This window comes from Eptesicus fuscus, chromosome 14 (genome assembly GCF_027574615.1).
Source record: "Eptesicus fuscus isolate TK198812 chromosome 14, DD_ASM_mEF_20220401, whole genome shotgun sequence".
Lineage (NCBI taxonomy): Eukaryota > Metazoa > Chordata > Mammalia > Chiroptera > Vespertilionidae > Eptesicus > Eptesicus fuscus.
Genome location: NC_072486.1, coordinates 6,214,777 through 6,235,773, shown reverse-complemented (window position 1 = coordinate 6,235,773; position 20,997 = coordinate 6,214,777). Strand labels below are relative to the sequence as shown.

Sequence of the window (20,997 nt, the reverse complement as noted above, 5' to 3'; positions counted from 1 at the left end):
GATGACACAGGAAAATGGTTATAAATAGTCTTAAAAGACAAAAGGCATTTATTTTAAAAACGTGCCATGTGATCCCATTTTTCTTGTGATCCTCCTCCTGCAAAAGCCACTGTGTACGTGGTTACAGAAAGTGCTCAGGAAGCAGGAAAGCACTGAGCCGTGGTGGTGATTTACTGGCCTCCGTCTGCCCATTCATCAGCCGGGCTAACTCACTGACCTGGAAGTTCAACTCCTCTCACTCCCTGGGAACCGACCGGGAGCCCCGCTCTTACTGGTCCTGAGCCAGGGCTGGGGGCCCTGCAGAGACCAAGGCCTCCGGCCCTGGCATCGGCCCGTGCTGTCTGGCAGCCGGTGTGCTAAGAAGAGACCCCGGGGAAGTGGGCATAACTGGAGCACCAGCATCAGGTCAAAGAGGCGAGCACTGGGAAGGCACGGCTCAGCTGGGCCCCGGAGGACGCAGGGTGGTAAAGGAGAGGCCAAAACAAGGCACTGATGCCACTGCCTTCCTCCCTCGCCTCGTGGGTGGGCCACCGGAAGAATACTCCTCCAGTTAAAGGAAGCATCCCAGATAAGGAAGAAGCACTGTGGCCAACGACATGTGACATGAATGGTGCTGCCTTGTTATAATCCCCTCAAGCACCCGACCCAGACAATTTGCACATTTCCTAAGCCACGCAGTCAAAACAGTCCCCACGGCATCTGTTCAAGCCCTTCAAAATCAATGAGTTCTTCACATTCCTTTCCAAGAAGAGATACGTTCTTTTTTAAAATGGAATAAAATTCATTTTGAATCATTTTTTAGATTTAGAATGAGCACTTAATACAAATAACACTCTTTTTTTAAGTAAGAAAATCACAATTGAAAAAGTAACTTACCTCAGGGTAAAGATTGAACCTTTTTAATGTGTTAATAACAAGGGGGTATTCAGTCAGCTTATCATTCATAATCATCCACACTCCGTTCAAGAACGAGGGTGCTTCCACAATAGTCTTGAAGTAGGAATAATACAGTCCCTGAAATAAGCACATAGTATAGTTATAATAAAGAGTACATAATTACTATACCTCCTATTAGCTTTTAAAAAAGTCAAGTACGCTGTGTTTGAAAAACAAAGAAATCCAGTAAGTAATAACTACAACCAACTTCACAGGTTTTTAACCACTGACAAATTCTTAGATTGCAAAAACCTACATATTTTAGTATAACTTTGTCTTAACTGAAACAAATGGACTCAAAAGAGCTTCAAAAATAGTTTCTACATTTAAAAAACTAACATTGCTCAGCACACCTCGTTTAAGAAAACCCATAGAATGTAAGTGTTGGAGGAGGCTATCTTATGAATAGGGTGAGTGGTTTGCTATGGAACTTAAAATTCACCATGAGCCACAAATTCTTACCTAGCCAAAAATGTTTCTCCTAACAGCCTATTTGAATTCTTGTTCTGTAAGTTTGATTTTGGAATCATGTAAATATCTTATTTAATCATAAACTTAAATTTAAATACCTATATGTCAAAATAATTTTAAAGAAAGAAATTAAACTATCAATTTGGGAGATGTTTTCCAATAACTTTAAGGTATAGTAATTTTACTGTGCATCCCTACTATGTATCCTTAAGTCAGATTGAAATGAAAGGAAGTCCTAACTTGTTCTCAGATATCATATTTTAATCACATTTTTAACAATACCATTGACACTGTTATTCTTCAAAAGTAAGTAATTTCAAACCAAGATTCTCAGGCTAACAGAAAAGATAGAAATTTAATATAAAATAAGTAAAAACCATGAAATTCTAAATTTTAATTTAAAAATATGAACATAAATTCACGATTTATTTTTTCTTAAAAATACTGTTTCCTAATTCTAATTTACTTAAAAGGCCAATCTAACATAAAATAGCAGCAATGAGCATATCTAAGCACCAAAATTATGGTCTCTAAATACCATTTGCCACTGAAAGGAATCAGGGCTTCTTAAAAAACTGGACAACTCCAGGTCAGGAGATAAAATGTCTACAGAACCGGAAAGTAAGGAAGCTACAGGGCAGTAGTGAGTCATGTCAAAGGGACAGAGAGCCAGCTGCCAGGCTCTCAGCACCTACAGACAGGTAAGCTTATACAAACTGTTAAACTCCATCGATCATAATGAGAAGATGCAGGAGAACCAACTAATTTTTCCGAAAAGTGGTATCTAGAAAGAATCAAGAAGGACCCCGTCTTATCTGCATGAGGTACACCCCAGAGCAGGCGTCCTCAAACTACGGCCCGCGGGCCACATGCGGGTGTTTTTGCCATTTTGTTTTTTACTTCAAAATAAGATATGTGCAGTGTGCATAGGAATTTGTTCATAGTTTTTTTTAAACTATAGTCCGGCCCTCCAACTGTCTGAGGGACAGTGAACTGGCCCCCTGTTTAAAAAGTTTGAGGACCCCTGGCCCAGAGAAACCAAATAAGTATTATGGGCAAGTCCTTTATAGAAGAGTTACATCAATAATGCAGATAAGGTAATAGAACAGATAGTCATCATCTGGAAATCCTAATGAAATAACTGATCTAGGGTGAGGGCCAGCTATGACAATACCTAAAGCCATCGATCAATCTCAACATCACAGAAAGTGAGACGACCAGTGACGCGTGCCTCTTCGCATGGCACAGTCAGTGCATAGCCCCACTTCTGAAGTATCCCTGCCCCTCCCCGCAAAAATCAAACCTTCGGCTATCGAGACTCTTATCTATCAATTTCCAGGACATCTGGGACAGTGGAACATATTAAATACATGAATTACTGAGAGTAATTCTATAGGACAAAAGGCCAGGATTCTTCAAAACATAAATAGCAAGGAAAACAAAACAAAAATGGAAGAGGAACTTGTAGATTGAAAGGCTTAAGAGCGAAATAAGAGATACATCAACTAATGCAATGTTTGGATCCTGATTCAAATATACCAACACACTAACTGTAAAAAAAAGATTTTTTTTAACAGGGATTGACACTCGACATTATTAAAAATTGCTGTTCATTGTTTCCAAGAGTGATAAAGGGACTGTCGTTAACAAAAACGTCCTTCCCAAAAGATCCTCATGAAAGTGCTGACAGATGAAATGATACAAGGCTGTTTCCTTTGAGGAGAGGGGTGTGTGAGGTGTGGATGGAAAGAAAAATGGCTGTGTCCGAGGTGCTGAAACTGGGGGATGGGAGATGGAAGGTGCCCGCTCTTTCTACTTTGGAACGTCGTTGAAAATCTCCATAAGAAAAAGCTTAACATGTTTAGATTTCTAAAATACTACAATCAAATATCACATGAAAACTAACCATTTCAGTGCGAAAAGCCATCTCCCTTTCCAATGTTGAGAGGTGAGAAAAATGCCGATCATTTTCAAAGAGGTGTGTTATGTGGCTCCTGCAAAAACAAAAGAGCAACAGAGCAACAATGCTGAAACTTACACGAAGTCATCTTTTTGAAAGAAACACTAAATGCAGAAATAAAGTTATCTAATAATTTGCAGATAATTTCGTAACAACAGGCAAATACAATGGTACCCATATTTGTTTTCCTGCTCAATATGTCTTACATCTGTACTAAAATTTCTCTCTGCAAGAAAACACATTCCGGTTAAGATTTTAAATGTAAAATGAACCAGAAAATACTTTAAGCCAAGTACAATAAAATTTGTAAACTGTAAATGTCATTGAATTACCATTTCAGAAATGTCTGATTAATGAAATTCATATTTCTCTCTATCCAGAAGATTAAAAAAATTAATCTTCTTCGCAACATGAACACTATACTAATGGTAAGCGAAATAGAATCTCAAATATAACCTCTTCAATAATGAATCTCTTTATTAAAAAATTCTATTACTCTGACCTGATTTATCAATTAAACTACTTTTTCAGACGCCTGTGTTGCATGTGATTGTGTATATTCCCCCGATCAGCCTGAAATGATTCCCTGACAGCGAAGGGAAGTCATAACCACCTGCACAGAAAGGGCCACGGAGGAAAGCGATCTTACCAGTGCAGCACGGCGGCAAAGGCAGCTGGAAGGGAAAAAAACAGGTTATTATGTGACATAAAGAAATGTCTCCACTTAACAAGCCCACAAAGACATGCACTGCGCGGTTAGGGATGCGTACGTGTTGGACTTTTAGGGGCTGCGAGAAGAATGCCGTCTCTTCAAAAGAAGCCCCAAGACTCTGCTTAAAATACCAGTTGGTTGAATTGCAAAGGAATTAAGCAAATTAAGGCTATGTCTACAATTTTCACTGGCTCTTTCAACAAAATATACGAAGGCCTATCATTTGCCCAAAACTGTGCATGGTAGCCTCTGAGGGGAATCGCCACCAATGGAACCGGGAGAGGGGCACAGCCAGTGCTGATGGGGACCTGGAATAAAGAAAGATGCTGGCTCCCGGGAGGGGCTGGGGTGGATAAAAACAGGGAACTGTGACGTTTATATATTGCTGTAATACCTGAATTTCTGATAAATTTTACTATTTTTAAACAAACTTAAAACGAAATTAAAAAATGAAGAAGAGATGGAGAGGAAAAAGGAATAAGGAAAAGGTAAGAGAGAGAACACAGGCTAATAATAAGATCAATATATGAGAATTGTTAACAAACAGACCAAAGTGGCGCTGAGCCCCACAGCAGCAAACCACGGCTTCATGCCAAATGTAACTGCAGCCTCAGCTTGTGCAGGAGTCAGCCTGGAATTCCCAGCTGCAGGACGGCCCTTCCCACCCTCAGGAGGGCAGCCCTGGCGGGAACAGTGCATTCCTGGCTAATAACCCCCGACCCACACCCACCGGCCTTTACACCTGTCCTCTCCACAGCCAGCGGAGCTCCTTTCTACTGCTGGATGGAGGCTGCCCAATTCATGAATCATTCAATAAAGCCGATTCCATCCTTAAAATTTACTCACTTGAATTGTTGTTACTTAACAGAATCAATAGTATGCTTCTGTCCAAGTACAAAGAACATATTAAGATGAATCTAGAAAATACCACTCAATACTCTTATATCTCAAGGTTCACCTTAGTTAGTGCAGGCTTCTGATTAAATAATTACTAAGGAACCGGACAACGAAAATAGCTCAGATCTTTGCCTGATTCTTAAAGAAGTGTTTATATTTTTTAAAATAATACACTTTGCCTAGGAGATATCAATGGTTATAAAAGATAAAGGGTTACTCTCTAGATCAATGAACCTGCAAATATTGAACTAGGCTTGTCATCTGACATTTGTTTGTATATGATACTTTGACCTTAGGAAATTGTGATTTTTTTCTTGTTGACAAACACCATCCGCTTCCTTTTCATTTCAAGACTTCACCCCACCATAATAAAATCTGGGCTTTACTTTCTCAATGATCTAACCATAATGTTCTGAATAAATCACTCTTCTCTCACAGAATGTAAAAGCCACCTTTATCATACTGAAGACTTGTCATACTTGGATAATCCCTTTGAGAAGATAATTGGGATTTCGTTTATAAATTAATTTTGGAAGAATCCACATGTTTACAGTATAATTCCATATGTTCACATCCATACACATGATATATACCCTCCATTATTCATCTTGCTTTTCAAGTGCCCTCGACAAAAATCCTACCAGTGGAGTTAATACATATTTAATACAGTCAATTCATATTTCTTATTAAGCCTTCCTGAGAATTTAACGTGTTTTTTCCTGCTAATATCCACAAAATCATGTTTTCATTATATATACTAGATATTGTTAATGTATTTATTTTTCAAGTCTATTTATTTTGTAATACATGTGTTCGTGGCTTTTTTACTAAACTATTAATTCGTAGAGTTTGGTTTGTCATCTTCAATTCTCCATTTTAAACAATATTATTTGAAAATAATAATGTTGCTCCTATTTTATAATTTGACTGTTAGTTTCTTCTTCCCATTTGACAATAATAAACGTGTAGAATACTGAACGATCCTCTAAAAGAGTGCATCCTGTGTTTTACTAACCGCAATGCATTTCACGCTATACCTTTAAGTAGGCCGTGACCTCCACAATTCCCGAGTGATGACTAGGATTTCTCAAGGCCATCGTCCCTCTACTTTCTCAGGAGAAGGTTGGAAGGTACAAAGTGGCCGTTGGTGCCTTCTGTGATTCCTTTCATTCAATTCCTACAGCACTAGAGTAAACAATTCTTGGAGTTCTTGGCATCTGAATGGCACTCTTTTACAGTCTCTGGATCCACTAATAATGTGCTCAACATTTTGAACTCCTTTGTTCATTTTCATGTAGTAGTAAACATAATAAAGCAGATAATATTTGAATTCTTATTACAGGCCAGAAACTTTTAGTGCTTTACTTGAGCTACCCCAATAAATCCTCACAGCTACCCTATGTGGTAGGTACAGATATTGCCCCAGTTCACAGATGAGAAATTGAGGCCCAAGAAACTTGAGTAACTTGCCCAAGGAAACAAAGCAAGGAAACAGAGAAAGGGAAGTTGCAGGCAGGGACTGTGGCCTCAGAGCCGTGCCGAGGGGACCAGGGTGTGGGGGAGCCAAAGGCCAAGGCCTCCTCATTCTCAAGTATCTTATTCTCCCCTATCTTTTTTTACATTAAAGATAAAAGGGGAAAAGCTGCAGGTCATCTGTAGATATAGGCAGTATGTTTTATAGAAGTTATCCTATATAATAAAGATGAAATATGTAAATTAACCCTCACAAGATGGCTGCCTATGAAAAAGCAGGCTGTGTGGGGCGACCAGGCCGGCAGGGGGTTAGTGAGGGGGCGACCAGGCCGGCGGGGGGGCTGGGGTCCGTAAGGGGCCACCAGGCCGGCGTGGGGGGAGAGGGGCAGTTGGGGGTTATCAGGCCGGCAGCGGGGGGCAGTTAGGGGCAACCAGGTTTTCTCACTGCACAGAATATAGTCAAACACTGCTGCAGTTAAATATTTTATCCTTTGTTCTCCCTGCATGATCTACAGTAATAATCTGCTTTGTGTTGATATTTACTGCTGTGTTGCTGACAATTACCTGAAAGAGAAGTTGGGGTGCTTCACTGGGCTGGAAACAGTTTAGCTTAATCAGAAAGCAGGTCTAATTAAGCAAGTTTACTCCATATGTATAAAAGGCTAAGTTGTCTCACACACGCGCAATACATATAAAGCTCTCCTGGAGCCAATCACACGCATGTGTTTCCATCTGTCACTGTCAACTGTAAATTTCTATTATAGAGAAAGGGCGAATAGCAATATTAAAATATTTCTTCTAATTAATTTCCTTTCAATGTTCATGAATTCGTGCACCGGGCCACTGGTTTTTATATAAAAATGTAGAGCTATGCTTTCATTTATTAAAAATTGAAATAAATTATATGTATGTCATTTCAAAATGAAAGCACAAGTAGATACAGCCTTGTGAGCAGGTAATTTAGGCATCAACGCATAAAGCGATAAAAACTTCTGAAGGCCCCCTAAAGAACCTTTCTTACCTTCTTGCCTACAAGAGATTAAAATTGATTTTCTCTAAATTTATTCTAGTGATTATCAAAGCAGTTTATACTCTTTTTGGAAGTGTCACAAAATTGATAATCCATTTTTTCCATTTTAATACATGTGCTATATCTTGTCATTCCAAGGTATTGAGGTAAGTATAGCAAGTTGTTTTTGTTTTCTTTTTAAAATCAGAACATAAACCTATTCGGTAACAAGAAGGTACTCAAGGAAAGAAGGTTTGCTTCGTGGTCTGATTCAACATTGCAATCCTATGGCTGAGAAATGTGAAAGGCTCTTAAGTTTTGCTGGAAGCACATAAATCACCAACACTCTGAAACGAAATTGGACCCTCTTTCCTCTTTCTGATCAAAAAAATGTTGTACCAGATTATATGTCGCATTATATCAATTCTCAGTCCTATGGGACTGGAGCAGCCTCTTCTTCTTCTCTTATCAGGATCTTGTTTAAACGAAATAGAATATTACTGAATTTCCTAGAGCACTCAGCTGAGCACACAGCCAGACGCAAATGTTTGCTGAGCAAATGCGTACAACTTGGTATCACCAAGGGGGAAATGAAATCATCCTAAACCATGCCCACATAAGGACCCCAAGTTGAATATACTTTGATTGGTGGACACACACATACACACGTGTGCGAGTAATAGCTGTTTCTGTTTTTTTATGGTTTTTTTGTTTTTTTTTTTTTCAAAAACAGTCACCACTGAGTTAGTGCAAATAAGCCCCCTGCTTCCTGTGCTTGGCAGCCCGAAGCTCGGGTACCAGGAATGGAGCTGGGCACCAGGCGCAGGGAGCAGGCCTGTGTTCCATCGGATGGGGCTCCTGTGGTCCTAAAGCAGCTCTTGCTCCCCCGATGCCCCTCCTTCCAGCCGCAGTCCCCAAGGCCAGTCCAGGCCTTTGTTCTTGCCCTCTGATGGCTCCACACAGGCAAGTCCAGAGCCCTGCCCCGCCCCACGCCTGGCCGCAACATCAGCAGCAGTAAGGAGGGCAGGAACCGAGAAAGAAATGGGGCGGGGTTCTCGCCTTCGTTCTGACCATCCTCAAGGGCTCTGCCCACAGAGCTCCCTACCTCTCACCTCCTCTCCTGGTCCTCTCCAGGCGCCCCACCCGACCCCAACCAGATGACCAGGAAATAGAGCCCTGCAATCTGCATTTTAAAAAATATATTTTACTGATTTGAGAGAGGGAGAGGGAGATAGAAACGTCAATGATGAGAGAGAATCACTGATCAGCTGCCTCCTGCATACACATCCCACACTGGGGATCGAGCCTGCGACCTGGGCATGTGCCCTGACCAGGAATCGAACTGTGACCTCCCGGTTCACGGGTCAATGCTCAAACCCTGAGCCATGCTGGCCAGGCACAATCTGCATTTTTAAGATTCCTCAGCCGAGTCCTCTGCAGCTGAAGTCCTTTCTCTCGTCCTCCTCCTCAAGGAGTGAGAGCAAGAACTTGGAGCCAGGGTGGGCTGTCTCCGGGGCACTCTGTGCTTACCTGCAGCCAGCGACATGCCTTCCTGACCAACACATCTCCCACCGGGGACATGCCTTCTCCCTGACACGTGACTCTGTAAGTAGCATGTGCTTTAAACGACAGCACCTTCCCAGGCTCTCCTTGGATTCTTACACAACCTGGAGAGTGAGGACAACGGGCCCAGAGGGGATTTCCCCACGGCACACAGCTGGTGAGGGGCAAGCACTGGGGAACCCGGCCTTCTCACTCCAAGCCTCCTTTCCCATTTGTGGGCACAGGATGACCTCACCTAGTGACAATGTTTATATGGAGAAATACATTCTCAGCCCAAAATATGGAGAAATGCATTCTAAGTCCAAAGGACTTGCGAATTTTAAAAATACGACTTATTCCTAAATTGAGGTTAATCCATGCTTAAAATATTCTAAAGAATTTTAGCCTCCCTAACCCTCAAGTGACAACATGACAAAAAGAGGTTAAGGACGTCCCTTCAATCTATTAGGCAAGGTTTTCAAGTCAGCCTGGACAATTCTACACACAAACCCTTCCTCTATGACTAACAACTTCTGATTGTTCTCAAGCATCCATTCAGAGGGGGAGGGGGAGGGGTTGAGTGGAGGTGGATAAAATGGTGGGGGTGGGGGGGATGGCGGACATCTGTAATGTCAACAATAAATAAAATAAATGTTTCTTTCCAGAAGCTGAGTCACCAGTAAAGAGCATCCCTGTCCCAGGCCAACTCCTGGAGAGCACAGTCAAGTCCTACGTGTGCAGACCTAGCACCTCACCCCTTGTTAGAAAAGCCCCAGGACTTCCATGGCTCACACCGGAGCGCCCACGACTGGCCGATTTCCACTTAATCCCTCCCACGCAGTCCTCACGCTGGGGCACTGGGCAACAACCCCCTGAAACGCCAAGTGCTTTCAGGATGCTCTGCCTCTGCTCCCGCCTGAGACGCCGCCTCCGTCCTTCCACGCTACCTGGCCTCCGGGGAGGCCTGCCCTCGGCCCCAGCGGTACCGCCACAGCCTGGGAGCTGGTCACCCGGCAGCTCCCCTGCTGGAAGCAACGCCGTGAGGCTGAGCTCCTGGTGAATTCATCGCACCATCTCCATCTCCTGGCACGGCGCCTGGCACCTCACTGGGTTAGAATGTTAAGTGACTGTCACCATGTACGAGAAATTACAGCATGGACTCAATTCAATAAGAACCTGAACACCTAAAGGCAATATCTAAGCATTTGAAACTGCCCGAAGCCTGCCCGTTCCAGAAGGAAAAGTGTGTTATAAAACCAGAGAATGTATGGAAATGAGTGTTTCCAGGCTGTGGTGCCTAGAAGGAGACAAAGCCCAGTTTCTGTGCAGTGAACTGTCCAGGGAAGACATTCTTTAGGACGCGGGCTGGGAGAGAGGAAGCAGCCACGCACGCCACGCGCTCAGCCCCCTCCCTCTCTCTAGCACCGACATGTGTGTGGGTTTTAAAGTCAGCAAATACCTAAAGGACTACTGGTTGCACAACACATTTTCCCAGGAACCGAGAAGACCATTAAGGAAATACTAGCCAATCCCGGCGCCCTCGGAGAGCCGATCTTTGAGATGAGGTTTGGGTACAGAAATAACGAGAACACAATCGGCGCTCAGGGAAATGGCGCCGTCCGTGGCCTGCGCGGAACCTGAGCAGGCAGGTCAGCAATGACCTTGTCAGGGCAGGTTTATCAACGTGGGGCTGGGGGCAGCTCTCAAGATATGATTACAACTTAGAGGGGGGTTATGGCGAGTAGGCAGAAAAGAAGACAGCTGTAAAAAGCTGTCCGACATGACGAAAGAATTCCCATCACTAACAGTGATGGTACGGAATATAAATGGCAATGACAATAATGAGAGACTATGTACTGAGTCCCACTCACTGCATGCAGGAGTGGGCAAAAGTAGGTTGACAGTTGTGCATACACGGAAGTTGATTCTTACAGTATTGTGTATGACTTATTGTATTATTTATTTATGACTGTGAACCTACCTTTGCCCACTCTACACACAGTGTCCAGCTCTCAGAGAGCCATGAGCACCCGGAGGGGGTTCGGCAGAGCTGGAGGGGGGCCTGGAGCGCCCAGGCCGCGAGTGCCCGAGTCCAGTAACCAAAGGATGCGCTGATGTGCAGGAGCAAAGTCCTGAGAAGTAACTGACACATCAGGACAAAGGCTCAAATGGGAGCACAGAGAGAGAGTGTCCCCACCTGAGAGAATACACTTAGGCAAGTAAAGGAAGACAGACAAAGTGAATTTCCCCGTTTTTCAGTATGTATGTGAGCAGCAGCCAGCCAAACACTGCTCTTCCTAAAGGGGCTGTCAGGTTGGGAACAGGGCGGTCATCTTCCCATTCATCATGGATGACGGTCCTCAGACGGCAGAGCTGACACCTGCACCCTGACGGATGTGCTGAGGCCTGGACTCAGCCCCCGCTTCCCCAGCGAGCTCTCTGAGGATGCGGGCGCTCACCTGGCCTACGTCAGTCCTCCCCTGGGGATCCGCAGGAGGTAACCTTTATGAAATCTCCATGGAGATCACAGATGAGAAAGGAGTGAGAAAGAGGTCTTAAAAAATGTTAAACATCGTGGAAAACAGCAGCACCGTGCCCGTTACGTAAGTACCTCATGATCAGAAAGAAAATGCAGGGACAAATCCCGAGGTTTCACACGCGGCCCTGGAGGACGGCGTCACGCAGAGCCGTGATGAGGGCCAGGACGTCAACAGGAGGGAACGTGCAGGGCAGTAACAGGTAGGCAAGCCTGAGTTGCTCTGAGAACATGAGTAAAGCCTCGCTCTTCTCAAGTATGACAAGCTTCTCACGTTAGAGAAATTGTCATGATGGCAAGTGTTCAAAAGGAATTAGTCAAGTGACTGACACCTGTGCTTCAGATGCAGTGGGTGCTGCTGACGATGAACGCCCTGCATCCTCGCTCAGTTCAGTGAGTCACCCTGGAACTCCTGTGCTCGATTCTGGTGACTACGCTACTCTGGTAACATTTGCTGCTATAAATTAAAATGACAAAATGCCATCTGAACACGGATTACGTGTAGTGACAGGGCTGAAAAACACACCTGACAATCGGTTGCTTTGGCAAGAAAATTGAACAAGAGGACACATGACAGACAAACATGAAGACATGTGAACTATTAATTGACATGCATTCAAAAAACAACAGTGAAAATGCTGAGAAAATACAGTATAGTAAAGAAGAAAAAAAAAAAACACAGTTCCAATAGTTGTAGATCTATGTGCTCTGAAAATTATTTCTTCCACATTGTACATTTATTCCTATTCAATGATTCTTGAGTTACGAAAGGTCATCCATGCAGAATTGATCTTTCCTATGAAACGAGACCGCCTTTTATGGAATTAAACATCCACATAATGGTCTTTTCCTAGAAATAGATGTGATTTTCACTAACTTTGATGACTGGTAATCATTAGAATGGTAACGAAAGAAAACAGCGACACACAGGCTGTGGTCCCTATGATAACGCATCTCATTTACATAAACTTCTTTTTTTTAATCCTCACCCAAGGATATTTTTCCATTGGTTTTTAGAGAGTGGAAGAGAGAGGTTAAGAGAGAAATATCAAGGGAGCCTGCAACCGAGGTACGTGCCTTTCCTTGACCCGCCTTGACCAGGATCCTTCAGTCCGCAGGCGGATGCTCTATCCACTGAGCCAAACTGGCTAGGGCACATTTACATAAACTTTAAGAGAAATTAATACAGCCAAACAGCTCAGTGTGTAAAATTTATAAAAATAGCTACCGTTCAAATTTTAGCAACATCCAAATATGCATATGTATACAATAAAATTGTATCTGCTTTTACTATTGATGCCATAGTATGACCACAAATCAATCACAAATTGGTAATTTATCCTCAGATTTACCCTAAACTCATCACATTTGTTATTTATTTGAGTACTCATGAATGTCAGGTTCAGAGTCCTTCTAATTGTACCTCTTAATATGTTTAAGTGAATATGAACATTCTTTAGAGTTAACCAGAAGTCTATTTTAGAGAGAAAAAAAAGGCTTTAAACATTGAAAAAAAAACTCTTTAAATCCTGAATTCCCACCCTATTCACTGGCTCTCCAGGGAAATGTATAGGTCCTCATCTCCTTATCAATACACCCTCGGCGCCGGCGCTCACCATGCCTCCGCCTCTGAAAGCAAGGCCCCCAGGACAGCTCTCCTGGGCCCACGCCACCCCTGATATGCCCTTCCCACTTCTTACTCCGCATCTGTGTGTGGAGTCCCTCTTTCCCTGAGGAAGGGAGAAACAAGAAGGCTAACGCCATGGAGCACTACGTGTTGGGCTTCCTCTCTTCCCCGGTATACTCGCCTGCAAAGGGTGAAACACAGCCTAGTGGTTAGAGCATGAAGCCTGGTGCCCATCACCTGGGTTCAAATCCCTGCCCTCCCACATCCTAGGGGTGATCCTGGGTGCGTTATTTAACATCTGTGGGCCTCAGACCCCCCCACCTGGGTAGATCAGTCACAGTGTCATGGTGAGGGTTGAGCGAGCAGTGAAGTGAGTTTCAGACAAGTGAGTTCATCTCAGACCCATGCCTGGCACACAGTAGCCGTGTCAGGAAAGATGCTGTGACAGCTCCCATGCGTTGAATACCACCCACTGCCGATGACCCCTATGGATGTCTCCACTCAGACCTCTTCTCTGAGGTCCCATCACCTGATTGACTTTTTTTTTAAATTTTTTTAATATATCTTTATTGATTTCAGGGAGGAAGGGAGAGAGATAGGGAGATGGAAACATCAATGATGAGAGAGAATCATTGATTGGCTGCCTCCTGCAGATCCCCTACTGGGGATCAAGCCCGCAACCCAGGCATGTGCCCTTGACCAGAATCGAACCCTGGACCCTTCAGTCCGCAGGCTGACACTCTGTCCACCGAGCCAAACCAGCTAGGGCCTGCTTGACATTTCAGATCACACAAATGCCTCAAGGGTAACACGCCCAAGAGAAGACAGAATGCTTGACCTTTTCTTTCCAACCCGTCCCCTCGCTCGTTGGCTTCCAGCGCACTAGGAATAAAACCCACCTTCCTTAAGGAGGTCTGTTTGTGCCCATCTCATGCTGGTGCCCGCCACCCTCTCCTCTCCAACATGCTAATGCACCCCACGCCCTCCTCCTCTGCCCGCCCCGCACCTTCTCTTCCGCCGGTGATGGGAAAGAGGAGGGACACACAGCTCTCACTGTGTGTGAAACAGCAGTTTTACCACCGGCTATCTGTTCCACACTCAGGTTACTTTTTAAAAATATATTTTTATTGACTTCAGAGAGGAAGGGAGAGAGAGAAACATCAATGATGACCGAGAATCAGTGATCGGCTGCCTCCTGCACGCCCCACACTGGGGATCGAGCCCGTAACCCGGGCCTGTGCCCTGACCAGGAATCAATGCTCAACCACTGAGCCACGCTGGCCGGGTAGGTTGCGTTTTTTATGATGTTTGTTTAGTAAATGGCATCTGACATTCTGGTCTTTCACCGCAGACAAGCTCTGTTTTACGTTTAACATGCACATTCCTCACTTCCGCAAAGGAAAGCACCATTCCCCTATTTCTAGAAACACAGAGCCTATGCCAAAACCGGTGTGGCTCAGTGGGTAGAGCGTCAGCCTGCAGACTGAACGGTCCCAGGTTCGATTCCGGTCAAGGGCACATGCCTGGGTTGCGGGCACATCCCCAGGAGGGGGCGTGCAGGAGGCAGCTTGATCGATGTTTCTAGCTCTCTATCTCTCTCCCTTCCTCTCTGTAAAAAAATCAATAAAATATATTTAAAAAAAAAAGAAAAGAAACACAGAGCCTCTCAGGTTAGCCTCTAGATTTCCGGCTGTGATAAGGGGCATGGGGGAAGAATTCTGTCACTCTTCTTGGAACCCTAATTCAGATAAGCCATATCAGATGATAAATGGCAACTCAGAGCCCTGTCAGGAAAACAAGTGAGATTGGGAGAAACTTCCGCAGCCTGGACTGTGTCCCACTGAGAAGGGGCGGAGGTTCACTCAGTTCCAGGGGGTTCCTCGTAGGAAGTCAGCGCAGGGATGCCAGGCAGCCTGCTTCCAACAGAAATGGGACATCAGGCTTTAAAGCCACTCTGCTCCCCCACTCCACCCCGGCCAATTCTGACCGCGCTGGCCAAGCTCCCTGGATTTTAAAGTCCCAGGGGACAGCTAAGGCCGAGGACCCTAGTCCAGTCCCGATCTCCATCTTCACGGGGACAAACGGAGACTCAGAGAAGCTGAGGGCTGCGCTCAGGCGCCTACCTCGTCTGAAACAGGTACGGAGACAGAACGCAGCTCTTCTAAGGCAGCGTTTGCAAACTACGGGTCAGAACAGGAGGTCAGGAAACAGCCTAATGGCTTATAAACAGCATTTTTAAAAAGGGCAGATAGAAAATCAGCGTGTCCTCCACACGTGGGGTAAGTGTTCTTACATGACCCTGCTGAACAGGTGCACGTGTGTGCTTCGTCTCCCTGTGCCTCTCCAAAGGAGTTCTCCTCTCCTCCGCCTCGTTCCCAGCCCCAGGAGGCTGACCCCACCCACCCTCCAGCTGGGCCCTGTGAGGGCTCCCAGGTGGTCAGCAGAGGCACCAGCGGATCACAGGGCTGCAGGAGCGTCTGGAGCCACTCTTCTCGCTGGTCCTGCTCCCGGCACAGCTCTCCTGGGGTGCAGCTGCTGACAGCGCCCCCTCCCTTCAGGCCCCGAGGTGGCAGCACCTTCCCACTGTGCACAGTGCCTGGGGCTTCGGGACCCTTTGTGGCCTCCTCACGCCTGCCCAGACTTCGGAAAACAGCCCTGTGTTAGATGTTTCCCGCCGGGACATCCAGAAATAGACAGAGAAGCACGTGCTACATGCAGTGGGTTGCACTTTCAGGATGTGCGCGGACTGACTTTAACGTAAACTCGATTGCTCACTGTGGGTTGTGGTCAAAGAAGTCTGAGGAGCATTGCTATGGTTTTCCTGACGACAGCACGGCCTCCCTGGCTGATACAGGAAGCTACTGGGCTGAGACGTCTAAAAACATTGCAAGAACCCTGCTTTACAACTGTCAGTGCTAAATAGATCCTAAGTCAGGACCCCAAATCGAAACGCACGTGTTTATTACGATGGCTTTTTAAACAACGTTTAACACTGCCCAACTGTGGAAAGGGTCTCCTTGGTAGCTAGCACTCAGCACTTAGGAAGGAGATGAGAGACACTGACTTAGGGACCCCGAGTCAGTTCCTACCTCTTAAAAATCTGTAGTTTTATCAAGGAAACTCAAGTTTTCAAATTTCTTCCTAAACATAAATGAAGCCATTTTTATCATATCCAAGTCCCATACTAAAGACGGTACAGGGTCAGCCCAACTCTCCCTCAGGCTGCAAGGGGGAAGAAGAGAGGAAATGAGGCGGTTTTCCAAATGTCTGTGTACTGCTCCTCTTGGCAAGATGGAGAGTAAAGGGCCAGAGAAAGAGACGAACATCCCAGGTCCTATGGTTCTCCAGAACCATCTCTCGAGGTGTCCTGTGGCCTTTTGTAGATGGTTAGCAAGGACAGAAGTCTCTAGATCTAAGTCTAGTCACCTAATTCCACACATCTGGTGGTCAGTGGCCAACGCAAACCCAAGAACATGAGACAGTTCCCTCACTGTGCCTCCTTCCGATGGCCAAAGGGGTGAGTCAAAGAAAGCGGCCCACTGTTCTAGTAACACAACACTGTATTTAGGTATGGGCACCGCTAAATCCAAACACAAGCTACCCAATATACCAAGATTCCAAGAAAATGCAATTACAAGAAAACACGCACCAAAGAAAATGGCAATGGGTGTTATTTCTGACTTATTACTGCACCTCCTTGAAGAAGCTCCACCCTCCCCTAGTTCAGTGGTCGGCAAACTCATTAGTCAACAGAGCCAAATATCAGCAGTACAACGATTGAAATTTCTTTGGAGAGCCAAATTTTTTAAACTTAAACTTCTTCTAACGCCACTTCTTCAACATAGACTCGCCCAGGCCGTGGTATTTTGTGGAAGAGCCACACTCAGGGGGCCAAAGAGCCGCATGTGGCTCTCGAGCCGCGGTTTGCCGACCATGGCCCTAGTTCATTATAAAGTTGTGAACGTTTACACTGTGAATGTTCATGAAAAATGCAACTTCATTCCCCCACACGCCTTCATAACAGCAACCACAACGTGTTAAGTGCTTTAGACACAAAGTGCCTTTCCAGAGACAGGGTGTCCCCAAAAACGTGTACACACACTTGCAATCATCTGAAAGCCAGCGTTTATTAAAATACATTTCATGTCCAAAACTGAGCTAGCAGCTGCGGACGTGTGTGTACGTTTCTGGGGACACCCTGTACGATACCCACCCTTCAGTTCTGCTCCTCAGGACATTCCCGTGAAGCAGGGAGGGGGTCATCCCTTGCCAGAGAGAAGGAAAGGTTCGCAAAGGAGATGACTTGAAACTCAAACCAAACTTCACCACCGGGCACGGAACCCGGAGTCCGTCTCATCCGCTGTCCCATGCTGCCTCCCCCAGGTGAACTTACCCAGCCTGCACACCCGCCGGGTTGCCCAAGCCCGCTGCTGAGAAGACGGGGAATGAACAGTACTGAGAGTCTGAATTTTCTAGGCTTGAGTCTACAATAGGAAAGAAAGTACCCCAATAACGGTAACAACCTTTCTGAGCCCATCACTAACACGCACCCCCCTACACACACACACACACACACACACACACACACACACAGTGATGAGTCTGGGTTTTTATGATTTGGGTGCTCTCAGGGGAAGTTGATTTTGCTGGGTTCTATTCCTCGGCCTATACTGAGCTCCAAATTCTTTTGCTTCCCTAAGGGGATTGGAAAGGTTAACAAGAGATAAATCACCAGTGGTTAAACAATTCCGGAGCCAGAGCCCCCCGTTGGTGGCATTCCTGGGAGCAGCAGCCTCGGAGAATGTTACCGGCTGACTTAGAAAAATTAGGCCTGCTATCTACACGGCTCCCGCTGGCCTTATCGGGATGCACGTCACGAGACAAAGGCAAGCTGACGTCGGTCCACAACCAGCGAACGTGGCCACTTCATTTTGCTCAGCACCTTGCACATCATCCTCTGTGGTGCCTGGCCGCGGGAGGGGAGGGGGGGCGAGGCCTCCCCACCAACCGTCCCAGGTCCCAGGTCCCAGGTCCCAGGTCCCAGGTCCCAGGTCCCAGGTCCCAGGTCCCAGGTCGCAGGAAGGAAATGCGGCTCGGGCACCCCAAAACGCCCTGGAAAGTGACTTGCTGATGGGGAATCACAAACCCAGGGCCCCCGGCGGTGTTGGTGGCCAAGAAGGAACAAGCAGGCTGAAATGTAGTAAGTTTAGCAACTTTCTAGGACAGGGAACGTGCTCTGGCTTTGGGCTCCAAGGATCACTTCTGACCCAAAGCGGAGCACCCTCCTCCGGGCAGCGGCCCAGACAGCGACGAGGCGGCGGCGCGCGCCCATCAGCGGCGCCGGGGCTCCTGGGCGCAGACCGGCCGGCTCGCGGCGGGGCCCCGCAGCTGTTGATCTCGGGGCCATGTTTTGAAAAGCAGACACCGGAGCGGGTGGGAAGGGAGCCGGGCGGCCTGAGCCGGGGGAGGGGAGGGGGGAGGAGGAGGAGGAGGAGACGCGGCTGTCCCAGGAAAAGTCGGAGAGGGCTGCAAACTGGCGGGGGCCGGGGGCGGGGCCGGGTGGCGGGAAGCGGGAGAGGAGCAGCGGAGGACGGGACCCCGCGGCTCAAAGTTCCGCGTCCGGCGGCGGCGCCGCGCGGGGGCTGCTCACCTAGCAGGAGCGTGGTCCAGGTCCGGCCGCGCCCCGCGCGCCGCAGGCCCAGCGCCCCGCGCAGCCCGGCCGCCAGGCGCCCCCCGAGGCCACCCCCGGAGGGCGGCGCGGCGGGCTCGGCACGGGGCCCCTTCCTGCCCGCGGCGCCCTTGCGCCCGGGGGACGGGGACGCGCGCTCGGGCCCGGGCTCCCCGGCGTCCGGCGTCCCCCTCAGCGGCGACTGCGAGGCGCGGGGCGGCTGGGGCGACTTGGGGGCTGCCTCCCGGTGCTTGTTCCGCGCCTGCAGGACCATCTTGGCATAGTCGCGCCCTCTGGCTGCGCGCGCCCGGACGGCGGCCGGGGCGCCGCTCACTGCCGGCGGAGGGCGGGCCGGGAGGCGGGGAGAGCTGCGAGGCCGGGCGGCGGCCGCCTGCCTAGCGCTGCGGCCGGGAGGAGGCGCCGGACTCGCGCGCCCGCCGCCGCTGCCTCGGCTCCGGTTGTCACGGCGACCGCGGAACGCCGGGGGCGGGGGCGGGGACACCCAGCGAGCGGCCCCGCCCCCTCCGCCCCTCCGCCCCGCCCCTCTGGGCGCGCGCTCCCGGCCGCCCAGCGCGCACGCGCAGACTCCGGCGCGGGCGGGAGCCAACCCCGTGGCCGCCCGGCGACCCCGGTCCAGCTCGGGACCCGCGCGGAAGTCGGCCGGGGCGAGGGCACGCACCGCCTTCCGGGCGCGGCCGCCGTCCCGCTGGGGAGTGGCGGGAAGGCAGGGCCCGCCCCGGGCAGGGGCCGCGGGTCCGAGTCTTGACCCGATCCAGGCTGCGCGTGGAGCCCTGCGGAGCCCGCGTGGCCCGGGAGGCGCGGCGTGGGCTGGCTGGACCCGGGAGGAGGCTCTTGGGGCGACCACGCGGGGGCGCTGTGCGGGGGCTCCGTGGCCCGGCCGCGGAGAAGCGAGCGGATAGAAGGGGAGCCCCTGCCACGTTCACGCCACGGCATTCACTCCGCTGTGTGGGGCCTCGCGACTTAGCGGGACGCGGAGTGCAGCCCGCGGGTCCGCTCACGCGATGGACGGTGCAGCCCGACTTCCAAAGACAGCGGAATTCTTAGTGTCACGTGCTTAACAGAAAGCAAGAACTTTATTTGCTAATAATAAAAAAACTTTAATCGAAAACGTGTGTTTTTTTTCATAGCCTCGGAATGCACGAGTAAAGGAAATCTTAAGGGCTGGGAAAATCCGGGCGGATGAGAGTTGTCCCTCCCCTCCACCCACTCCCCCATTCCCCACCCCCACCCCCGCACCCCCACATTCTTCGCGCAAATCCTTGAACCTCCTGGATAACAGTCCAGTGGGTTTATCCCAAAAAGTTGTACATAAGCCGCAGTTTTGTCATCCAAGCCAGGTCGTTCTGATTTGATTATCTCCATTGTACTTCCAGGGTCTTCACGGGCCTGTGGACCCTCACTCTCACACAGGTTTATTCGTTAAGGAAGTTAATAACTGGCATTCAGTATTGTGCCCTTTATAAGGGACAATGCATTATTTTGTAAAGGGAATTTCTTTTGCATGCTAAATTAATAGTCCCGCATACGCTACATTTTGTATTTTCAGGTATCTTTTTTGGAGCAGGGAACAACTATTTTTAGACACTTGTAAAAAAAAAAAAAAGATTTGAAAGTGATATGGCAGAATGGTTGGATTTTAATACAATGAGTCAGGTGGATCCAATGTTACCCTCTTGGATTAATTTTGAATTTATTACCCATTAGATGAAAAGAACCCTAACCTAACGTCTATTAAATGTAATACAAATAATTTGTTGACTGATTTTTTTTTTTTAATTAGAAAAAACACGTGGAAGCGAGATTTACTGTTTGAAGTCCTGGATCACTTACCTGTCTCCTTTACATGGTGGAAGGCTGTTTCACACACAGGGAGGGTGATGGGGCAGAAACTAGAACACTCATGGAAGCCTAGGTTTCAGGGACTGCCTTTCAGCTGGTACCATTGGACCAGAGAAAACACTTGTTGGATGAATAAATGAGAGGCTGAGTCATTGAATGCAGGTGATAAAATAATCAAATGCTGATTCATTAGGCTGTGTTTGATACTGCACTTGAAAGTCACTTATTTCTCGCCCTTCTCTGCCATGGTCTGAATTTCTAGAGGGCAAAGAATCTTTCTCACTCAGCGTCCCATTGTGCCACAGA

The 20,997-nt window shown here is 47.6% G+C and overlaps 1 protein-coding gene across 1 annotated transcript in view; it reads right to left on the bottom strand.

The window, feature by feature from the left end:
• Nucleotides 1-19,192, bottom strand: part of DPY19L1 (dpy-19 like C-mannosyltransferase 1) — a 64,216-nt gene extending 45,024 nt beyond the window's left edge. Inside the window, exons 1-4 of the mRNA XM_054726327.1 lie at nt 18,814-19,192; nt 4,017-4,041; nt 3,314-3,401; nt 877-1,014 (exon numbers count right to left, since the gene is read on the bottom strand). Of these exons, the coding sequence (XP_054582302.1) occupies nt 877-1,014; nt 3,314-3,401; nt 4,017-4,041; nt 18,814-19,105 (543 nt within the window). The 5' untranslated portion in view covers nt 19,106-19,192. The remainder of the gene's footprint in view (nt 1-876; nt 1,015-3,313; nt 3,402-4,016; nt 4,042-18,813) is intronic.
• Nucleotides 19,193-20,997: the final 1,805 nt, after the last annotated feature.